Genomic DNA, 11,197 nt, shown 5'->3' on the forward strand with positions numbered 1-11,197 from the left:
CTTCCCTCCTTCTTCCCCTCAACTTGTTTCTTCCAGGAAGGTGCTCCCTCTCCCAATCACCCTCTCCACCTCAGTGCCTTGGCTGATTGATGATGTTGCTCTTTCCATGAGGGTGCAAATCTTTCAGCTCTTTCAGCCCTTTCTCTGGCACTTTCACTGGGGTCCCTGTGTGGAGTCTGATGTTTATCTGCAAGCATTCTCATCTGTGTCTATATGGCACTTGGGGAGCCTCTGAGGAGACATCCATATCTGGTTCCTACCAGTCAATACTGCTTGGGATCAGCAATATTGCTTGAGTTTTGTGTCTGCATATGGGGTGATTCTCCAAGGGAGGAAGTCTCTGTAGATCTTTTCTACAATCCCTGCTCCTCTACTTAACCTTGTATTTTCCTGGCCCCAGTTTTGTTCTTCCTTCTTTGAAGGACTGAGCGTTCCATATTATGGCCTTTTTTTCTTTTAGAGCTTCACAAGTTCTGTGGTTTCTTGGGTATTGTGAGGCTTTTTTGGGGGGTAGTATCAACTGATAACTGAGTACATACCCTGACTGTTCTTTTGTGGCTGGGTTACATCGATCAGGATGATAGCTTCAATTTCCACCCACTTGTCTAGGAATTTCATGAACTCCTTGTTTTTAATAGCTCAGTAGTACTCCATTGTGTATGTGTACCATAAGTTCTGAATCCATTCCTTACTGGAAATCAAACACTGCACCTCAATGAGTAGCAAGCATTCTTAAACACTGGATCTTGACTCAAAAAGAACATATATGCAATTCAGATTGTGCCCTTTGAAGCATACAAGTGTAAATCTCTGCAAGGAAATAACAATTAGGTGTTTTTGTATTCTGCAAAGTCTAGGAGAAGAACGGGGCAGATATGAGATGACCCAATATAATGGGCCAGGAAGGAACAATAAAAAATTATGAATTTAGAGAATTAAGTAAAAAATGCACGTTCTCATTCAAAAACAGTTTTATTGGAACCTATGGGAAATTATGATGCTAACTGGTTACAGAAGGTAACAATATCAGACTTCAGTGCCTCCCCAATAAAGGAGAGGAAGAGAACCTCAGCCTCTGGGAGCCTGGAGGTACAGCTTTCCCCTGCCTGGACATGGCGATCTGTTACCAGTGTCCAGAAGAACTAAGTCCCTCAGCTCCACCAGGATACCACACCTCATGTAACCTGCTCCAGCCTTGACCTCTTAAAATTTTGGTTATATGATTTGTACTTGGTGGTTTTTGTTTAAAAGCGTTTTTTTTTTTTTTTTTTTTTTTTTTTTTTTTTTTTTTTTTTTTTTTTTTTTTAAGTAAGACTGCCTGCTCTGAAAACTAAGCAATTTTTATTATTTGGCTACTAACCACTTACCAATTAGTACATATCATGCATGTCATTTTTGGTTTGTATTACCTCAATCAGGATAATATGTTTTTTTAAAGGAATACAGTTTTGCAATTTTTATTATGGAAAGTTTCAACCATATACAAAAGCATAGAGAATAATGAATTCTCAGACATCTATCACACAGCTTCAACAATTATCATGTCAGAGTCGATCTTGCCTCATCTATGGACAAACTTATACCACCCCGATTATACTGAAGCAAATAAACAGTAGCATCTGTGTAAATTTTCAGTACAGTTTTCTTAAAGATAAAGGTTCCTTTAGAAAGCAAATCCACAGTACAAATCACAAGCAGACACTCCAGTAAATTATAATGTGTGGTTTTATTTTAAAATCTGTAAGATGTGGGGACACAATACATTTCACTGGTACCATGAGGAAGAGTGTGAATACTAAATGGGAGTGCGAGCCTTTCCCAATACAGTGGTTTATAATGAAAGAGCGAAACACAACAAGCAGCCGAATCAGAACCTCTTTGGAACCCTTTGGAGAAGCTGTGCAAGAAGCTGACATCACACCCACCCTGTGAAAAAATCTGCAATATGTCCCTGTCCTTGGTATAAAGTTATCCTTCTGGCAAGAGTTGAGCTGAGCTCCCTCATTTAAATGGTTCATTTTGTGTTTTCCTTTACAGAGGTCTCTTCCCCTCGAAGTCTTTCCAAGGGACACCGATGTAGCACTCTCACGCCTCTGCACAAACATGCAGAGAGCTTGGTACTGGGGAACCAGCTGAAGGTACTAGGGAAGGCACGGGAACCGCAGCCAAATGAAACAGGGAGCGAGGCAAAAGACACTTAGGCAAATAAATGGCCCAATTAGCTTGGAAAACTGCCAATATAGCCGTTTCTCTTCATGCCCACCACCAAATACAGAATATTGAATCAGTAAATCCTAAGGCAGCGGATATTCTACTGGCACCAGATTGGAAGGGAAATGTTTATCCACAAAGAGACTACAAAATACTAATAGCATCAAAGATCTCCAGTGATGCCAACCGTATTTCAAGTAGTGTGTTGGATGCAGAATATGCAGAGTAAGGAAAAACAGTCGTTGCTCTCAAAGGTCTAATGAAGAAGGCAGACACATCCGAAAAGCGCAACGAAGGCTGTAGGTGCTGAATTAAGTCTGTTCACACACAAGAGTACAACAACCAGAGCAGAAACATTTTTTGGCAAGATAGACAGAGGAGTGTTCCAAGATGTAGGAGGAAAACCAGATGAGTGGTCTCCTTGGGAACCTCAGAGGTGCTCAGGTGAACTTGACAATACCTCTGAATACTGGGTTCACATCAAGGATGACTTGAGTGTGACCTTGAGCTTGTCTCTGTCCACTAGGGCTCGCTCTCTGGCGGGGACCTGGCCGCCTAGTTCCCATTAGTAGGGGAGCCGCCCAGCTTCAGTTTCTCCAGGTACTGGGCATGCGCGGGCCTGTGGCACTGCAGGACCTTGATGGCATCTTCAATCTTGAACCACTGGCGCTTTCTGCGGATGCTGACCGAGTCTTCCCAATCCTCCAGCAGCTCGGTGACGGTGAGCACGAACACGTAGGTCCGGTGCTTGCGGTCCTGGTTCTGCTCGAAGACGCCCAGCAAGCGGCCCAACTTGCCCTTGACTCCCGCCTCCTCGTACACCTCGCGCACCGCCGCGCAGTCGGGCTCCTCCTCGGGCTCCACGCCCCCTCCGGGCACGATCCAGCGGTCGGGGTAGCGGCTGCTGCTCACCAGCAGCACCTCCTCTTCGCGCTCGCTGCGGAGGCACAGGCACGCTGCGCGTTTCCTGTAGCCCTCGGGGTCGTAGGTCCGCGTCTGGTTCGGCTTCCACTTCATCCTCTGCTTCGCCAAAGACACAGCCTCTGAGGTCGCTTACAGCTGCCTAGGGAGCAGCCAAGGAGCTCCTGCTGGCAGGGATGGGGCCTGGAGATGCTGGAGGGGAGCAGAGCAGAGTCAGGATAATCTTTTCTAGTACCATCATTTGCCTGTAAAATTCCTCATGTTTTTATTTATTCTTACCTGTATTATTTTATTTTGTTAATAAACTACATTTGTTTGAGTACTATCTGGGTTGTTTCCCGCTTCTGATTATTGCAAATCAGGTGGCTATGAAAATAGTGACTTTGGTGGGGAATATTCAGGGTATATGCCCAGGAGTGAAATAGCTGGCTCATTTGGTTGATGTGTTTGTTTCTAACATCCAGGAACAACCGAATGGTTTTCCAGAGTGTTGGCACCAATTGCCAATTTCACCTATTTCTTTACATCCTCCCCAGCATGTGCAGTTATTGGAGTTTTGGATCTCAGCCATTCTTAATTTTGTGAGTTGAAATCTCCAGGTCATTTTGATTCACATTTCCCAGAAGACTAAGGACGTTGAAATTTTCCTTAAGTGTTTCTTTGTCATTAGAGATTATTCTAACAATGAAGTAAAGGGAGGATTGAAGGGCTAAAGAGGAGGGTGACCCCATAGTAATTCCTCCAGTCTCAAAGAACCTAGAGTCTAGAGAGCTTCCAGAAACTGAGCCACCCTACCTGTCAGGTGAACATGCTTGTCCAAATCCCCCAGTACCTAGCATAAGAGTTTCAATGTGTAAAACTGACTCAAGATTTCCTAGAGATTAGAGGAAAATGCCATGCAGCAGAAATTGGAGGTGCGTTTTGTATTATTCAGGGTTTTCTGGCCTCACAGAACTTATTGGCAGTCTCTATATAGTGAAGAATTTGTTGGTGACTTACAGTCTGGAGTCCAACTCCCCGATAATGCTCGTCAGCAGCTGTGAAACCCAAGGATGTAGCAGATGCTCAGTACCACAAGGCAAGCAGGCAAAGAGAGACAGCCTTCCTTCTTGTAAGGTCCTTATATAGGTCTCCGACTGAGGTGTGTCCCAGATTAAAGGTGTGTACCACCACACCTGGATCTGAGACTTGCTTTGTCCCAAATGACCCTGAGCTCAGTGATCTCCTTGCCTTAGTGTCCTAAGATTAATAGCCTCTATGCCTCAAGATCTGGATCAAAGGTGGGTCTCCCAATTCTGGATTGTGGTTCATTCCAGATATAGTCATGTTTGCAAACAGAAATAGCCACTAAGCATTACACTACTACAATTCAGGCAGTGGTGGCACACATGTTTGATCTCAGCTTGTGGCAGGCAGAGTAAGGAGGATCATCAGACACACCAGAAGAGGGCCTCGGATCTCATTACAGATGGCTGTGAGCCACCATGTGGTTGCTGGGACTTGAAGTCAGGACCTCTGGAAGTCCAGTCAGTGCTCTCAACCTATGAGCCTCTCTTAACTACTGAGCCATCTCTCCAGCTCACCTATCCTGCGTTCCTTGAAAGGATTAGACCACATATCAATCAGCAGATGAACATGCCTTCTTTTGACTTTATTTTTACTTTAAGCTTCTTTAGACAGGATCTTCCATGGCTGAATTGAAGCCTGCTATATAAAGTAGGCTGGCATCAGATTTAAAGCTCATCCAGCCTGCGGGTTCCTGTTGCTCTCAAGGGTGGGTATGGGAGGAGAGGAGAAAGCAAACTATGAATGAGATACAAAGTCTATTAAACACACACATATTTTATATATGTAAATATGCATTTACACTCAAATACACACACACACACACACACACACACACACACACACACACACACACACAGGTTATTTCCTGCACGTCTGAGGACACCCTGAGTTCTATGAAGATAAGAGACTAGGAATCAGTGACAGATACAAATACCATTTGTTTGTTGGTCTTTTGTGTTTGTTTGCTTGTTTTGCCTTATTTACTAAGTTATGAGTCTATTTATTTATTTAATGTGCACGAGTACATGTCCCTGTCTTCAGACACAGATGAGGAGGGAATAAGGCACCGTTACAGATGGTTCTGAGCTACCATGTAGTTACTGGGAATAGAACACGGTTCCCTTGGAAGATCTCTTAGTGCTCTTAACCGGTGAGCCATCTCTCCAGCCCCTTGCTTTGCTTTGTTTTAAAGACACATATCATACCTGGCTGTTTTGACAGTCACAGCCTCCCTCTGCCTCCCTGTTGCTGAGATTAAAAGCACATCAAATTATGCCAGGCTTAAATTCAGTAGTGAAAGCACTTGAGAATCTCACATCTGACATTCCAGCTCAGACTGCCTTGAAGTCAAGGTCACCTTGACATTCTCAGTGAGACTGTCTCAAAAGACAAAAACAAATCTAAATAATAGAAAAAAAAATCCCACAGGAATCACAGTGCCCAACTAATAATTAGAGGTAATTGAGAACACACTTGGACATTCAGGTTAAACGGCCCACAGGTGGCAGAGGTAGGACAATCTCTGTGAATTTCAGGCCAATCTCTTTTGTTTTTTAATTACATTCCAGCCATTGCCCCCCTCTCACAGTTCCTCATCCAATCCCCCCTCTGCTTTGCCTCCAAAGGGTGCTTCCCTTCCACTCCAACACCCCTCCATCTCACCTACTCTAGGGCTTCAAGACCCTCCAGGATTAGGAGCATCTTCTCCCACTAAAGTCACACTAGGCATTCCTCGGCTACATGTGTGTTGGGGGCTTTGGAGCAGTCTGTGTATATTGCCTGGTTTGGGGGCTCAGTCTCTGGGATCTCCTGGGTTTCCAGGCTCACCGAGACTGGTTTTGTAACTATGGCATTGCCCTCCCCTTCATCTTCTTCAATCCTTCCCCTAACTCAACCTTAGAAGAATCTCGAACGGCTGAAAAGCACTTAAAACATTTAAAGTCATTAGTCATCAGGGAAATGCTAACCACGATGAACTCGAGATTCTACCTTACAACAAACAGAATGGCTAAGATCAGAAACTCAAGTGACTGCACATGTTGGTGAGGATGTGGAAAAAGAGGGGCAGTCTTTCTTCGCTGGTGGGATTACAAACTGGTGCAACCGCTCTGTTATACAATCTGGTGGATCCTCAGCAAATTGAAAACCCTCCGACCTGATGAGACAGCTATTCTACACCTGGGCCTTTACCCAGAAGATTCCCCACCATGACACAAGCACACGCTCCACTATGTTCATAACAGGCGAATTTGTAATAGCCAGAGATGGAAACAACCCAGATACAGCAGAATACATACAGAAGATGAAGTTCCTTTACACAACGGAAGATATTCAGCTATTAGAAAATGAGGACATCATGGATTTTGGAGGCAAATGGATAGAACTAGAAAATACTATCCTGAGTGAGGTAACTCAGATCCAAAACAACATGCATGGCCTGTACTAACTGAAGAGTGGATATAAGGCAAAAATACAGAATATCTAGGATACAGCCCAGACAATCTTATGGAGACAGAACTCATCACATACAAGAAGAACCCACCAAGTAATACATTATAAGAACAATTTAAGGAAGGACAGGGCTAGACTAGGTTGCATGAGATGAGGTATTCTTATGGAGCCGAGGGACTCTCTTGATCTTGGACACTGCTAACAGATCACCATAACGAGGCCTGAAAAGGCTGTGATTCCAAGCTACGAGAAACAGATAGTTCTGCTGTCTGCTATGACCCTTTGTATACCTTCCAGATGACCTTTCCCTTTGTAGCCACACCCTCCCAGCCCATACCAACCTCTGATGAAAAAGCTGAGTTTCTACCCACTTGTTTATTTTCAGATTTGAATGGTGTAGGTAAATTGGATCAGATCCATACAGAGGAAGATTCTTAGGCGAAATCCGGGTTCACAAAAGTTTCTTGAAGCCAAATTTTTGTGATTGATGCCTTTATTCACATTAGTTTCAAAGCAGAGGTAGGTAGATCTCTCAGTTCAAGAATACTCTTGTGTACAAGCATAGGACACTTGTCTCAACCTCAATTTGACTATATATTGGCATCAACCTCAGGACATGACCTTCTATTTTCTGCCTGAACAACTCAACTCATTGTAGTCTAAAGCCTGTGGGTATCAGCATGGGAACGATTCAGCCTATGGCAAGAAACTACAGCAGTAGCTTAGTGGGCCAACATGGATGTTGGGAAGTCACTTGCACTCAGTCAGACCAAGTCCCCTCACACTGATTCCTACATTTCCTCCATCTGCTGCAGCTCTTCATAGAACATGAGATTGAAGGGACAGAGCCAGGAGTTCTTACTCTTTTCTCCTGTAGAGCATTTCCAAAAATTCACTTGGTTTAGATTCATTTTTCCTTGATTTCTGACACTGGGTCTGACCACATAACCATAAAAGGGAAAGTGATGTAAGCAGAAGGATTCACTGGCATGTCTATCTCACATTCCCAGTCTTTCTTTTTATTTCTTTATCTTTTCTATGTTTTTCATATTTATTGGATACTGCCTGTATTTACATTTCAAATGTTATACCCTTCCCCACCACTTCCCTCCTTCCTCCCCTCAACTTGTTTCTTCCAGGAAGGTGCTCCCTCTCCCAATCACCCTCTCCACCTCAGTGCCTTGGCTGATTGATGATGTTGCTCTTTCCATGAGGGTGCAAATCTTTCAGCTCTTTCAGCCCTTTCTCTGGCACTTTCACTGGGGTCCCTGTGTGGAGTCTGATGTTTAACTGCAAGCATTCTCATCTGTGTCTATATGGCACTTGGGGAGCCTCTGAGGAGACATCCATATCTGGTTCCTACCAGTCAATACTGCTTGGGATCAGCAATATTGCTTGAGTTTTGTGTCTGCATATGGGGTGATTCTCCAAGGGAGGAAGTCTCTGTAGATCTTTTCTACAATCCCTGCTCCTCTACTTAACCTTGTATTTTCCTGGCCCCAGTTTTGTTCTTCCTTCTTTGAAGGACTGAGCGTTCCATATTATGGCCTTTTTTTCTTTTAGAGCTTCACAAGTTCTGTGGTTTCTTGGGTATTGTGAGGCTTTTTTGGGGGGTAGTATCAACTGATAAGTGTGTACATACCCTGACTGTTCTTTTGTGGCTGGGTTACATCGATCAGGATGATAGCTTCAATTTCCACCCACTTGTCTAGGAATTTCATGAACTCCTTGTTTTTAATAGCTCAGTAGTACTCCATTGTGTATGTGTACCATAAGTTCTGAATCCATTCCTTACTGGAAATCAAACACTGCACCTCAATGAGTAGCAAGCATTCTTAAACACTGGATCTTGACTCAAAAAGAACATATATGCAATTCAGATTGTGCCCTTTGAAGCATACAAGTGTAAATCTCTGCAAGGAAATAACAATTAGGTGTTTTTGTATTCTGCAAAGTCTAGGAGAAGAACGGGGCAGATATGAGATGACCCAATATAATGGGCCAGGAAGGAACAATAAAAAATTATGAATTTAGAGAATTAAGTAAAAAATGCACGTTCTCATTCAAAAACAGTTTTATTGGAACCTATGGGAAATTATGATGCTAACTGGTTACAGAAGGTAACAATATCAGACTTCAGTGCCTCCCCAATAAAGGAGAGGAAGAGAACCTCAGCCTCTGGGAGCCTGGAGGTACAGCTTTCCCCTGCCTGGACATGGCGATCTGTTACCAGTGTCCAGAAGAACTAAGTCCCTCAGCTCCACCAGGATACCACACCTCATGTAACCTGCTCCAGCCTTGACCTCTTAAAATTTTGGTTATATGATTTGTACTTGGTGGTTTTTGTTTAAAAGCGGTTTTTTTTTTGTTTTTTTTTTTTTTTTTTTTTTTTAAGTAAGACTGCCTGCTCTGAAAACTAAGCAATTTTTATTATTTGGCTACTAACCACTTACCAATTAGTACATATCATGCATGTCATTTTTGGTTTGTATTACCTCAATCAGGATAATATGTTTTTTTAAAGGAATACAGTTTTGCAATTTTTATTATGGAAAGTTTCAACCATATACAAAAGCATAGAGAATAATGAATTCTCAGACATCTATCACACAGCTTCAACAATTATCATGTCAGAGTCGATCTTGCCTCATCTATGGACAAACTTATACCACCCCGATTATACTGAAGCAAATAAACAGTAGCATCTGTGTAAATTTTCAGTACAGTTTTCTTAAAGATAAAGGTTCCTTTAGAAAGCAAATCCACAGTACAAATCACAAGCAGACACTCCAGTAAATTATAATGTGTGGTTTTATTTTAAAATCTGTAAGATGTGGGGACACAATACATTTCACTGGTACCATGAGGAAGAGTGTGAATACTAAATGGGAGTGCGAGCCTTTCCCAATACAGTGGTTTATAATGAAAGAGCGAAACACAACAAGCAGCCGAATCAGAACCTCTTTGGAACCCTTTGGAGAAGCTGTGCAAGAAGCTGACATCACACCCACCCTGTGAAAAAATCTGCAATATGTCCCTGTCCTTGGTATAAAGTTATCCTTCTGGCAAGAGTTGAGCTGAGCTCCCTCATTTAAATGGTTCATTTTGTGTTTTCCTTTACAGAGGTCTCTTCCCCTCGAAGTCTTTCCAAGGGACACCGATGTAGCACTCTCACGCCTCTGCACAAACATGCAGAGAGCTTGGTACTGGGGAACCAGCTGAAGGTACTAGGGAAGGCACGGGAACCGCAGCCAAATGAAACAGGGAGCGAGGCAAAAGACACTTAGGCAAATAAATGGCCCAATTAGCTTGGAAAACTGCCAACATAGCCGTTTCTCTTCATGCCCACCACCAAATACAGAATATTGAATCAGTAAATCCTAAGGCAGCGGATATTCTACTGGCACCAGATTGGAAGGGAAATGTTTATCCACAAAGAGACTACAAAATACTAATAGCATCAAAGATCTCCAGTGATGCCAACCGTATTTCAAGTAGTGTGTTGGATGCAGAATATGCAGAGTAAGGAAAAACAGTCGTTGCTCTCAAAGGTCTAATGAAGAAGGCAGACACATCCGAAAAGCGCAACGAAGGCTGTAGGTGCTGAATTAAGTCTGTTCACACACAAGAGTACAACAACCAGAGCAGAAACATTTTTTGGCAAGATAGACAGAGGAGTGTTCCAAGATGTAGGAGGAAAACCAGATGAGTGGTCTCCTTGGGAACCTCAGAGGTGCTCAGGTGAACTTGACAATACCTCTGAATACTGGGTTCACATCAAGGATGACTTGAGTGTGACCTTGAGCTTGTCTCTGTCCACTAGGGCTCGCTCTCTGGCGGGGACCTGGCCGCCTAGTTCCCATTAGTAGGGGAGCCGCCCAGCTTCAGTTTCTCCAGGTACTGGGCATGCGCGGGCCTGTGGCACTGCAGGACCTTGATGGCATCTTCAATCTTGAACCACTGGCGCTTTCTGCGGATGCTGACCGAGTCTTCCCAATCCTCCAGCAGCTCGGTGACGGTGAGCACGAACACGTAGGTCCGGTGCTTGCGGTCCTGGTTCTGCTCGAAGACGCCCAGCAAGCGGCCCAACTTGCCCTTGACTCCCGCCTCCTCGTACACCTCGCGCACCGCCGCGCAGTCGGGCTCCTCCTCGGGCTCCACGCCCCCTCCGGGCACGATCCAGCGGTCGGGGTAGCGGCTGCTGCTCACCAGCAGCACCTCCTCTTCGCGCTCGCTGCGGAGGCACAGGCACGCTGCGCGTTTCCTGTAGCCCTCGGGGTCGTAGGTCCGCGTCTGGTTCGGCTTCCACTTCATCCTCTGCTTCGCCAAAGACACAGCCTCTGAGGTCGCTTACAGCTGCCTAGGGAGCAGCCAAGGAGCTCCTGCTGGCAGGGATGGGGCCTGGAGATGCTGGAGGGGAGCAGAGCAGAGTCAGGATAATCTTTTCTAGTACCATCATTTGCCTGTAAAATTCCTCATGTTTTTATTTATTCTTACCTGTATTATTTTATTTTGTTAATAAACTACATTTGTTTGAGTACTATCT

General features: G+C 44.2%; 2 protein-coding genes across 2 annotated transcripts; both read right to left on the reverse strand.

Moving 5' to 3' along the window:
- Positions 1 to 2,766: 2,766 nt before the first annotated feature.
- Positions 2,767 to 3,228, reverse strand: LOC308424833 (diphosphoinositol polyphosphate phosphohydrolase 3-alpha-like; the record flags this gene model as incomplete). The annotated part of the gene is made up of 1 exon (XM_080922020.1): positions 2,767 to 3,228. One exon carries the CDS (start codon positions 3,226 to 3,228, stop codon positions 2,767 to 2,769), a length of 462 nt encoding a protein of 153 aa, XP_080778146.1.
- A 7,275-nt stretch (positions 3,229 to 10,503) lies between these two features.
- Positions 10,504 to 10,965, reverse strand: LOC308423876 (diphosphoinositol polyphosphate phosphohydrolase 3-alpha-like; the record flags this gene model as incomplete). The annotated part of the gene is made up of 1 exon (XM_080920678.1): positions 10,504 to 10,965. One exon carries the CDS (start codon positions 10,963 to 10,965, stop codon positions 10,504 to 10,506), a length of 462 nt encoding a protein of 153 aa, XP_080776804.1.
- Positions 10,966 to 11,197: the final 232 nt, after the last annotated feature.

The sequence above is a fragment of the Micromys minutus genome (genome assembly GCF_963924665.1).
Source record: "Micromys minutus genome assembly, chromosome: 9".
NCBI classification, from domain to species: Eukaryota; Metazoa; Chordata; class Mammalia; order Rodentia; family Muridae; genus Micromys; species Micromys minutus.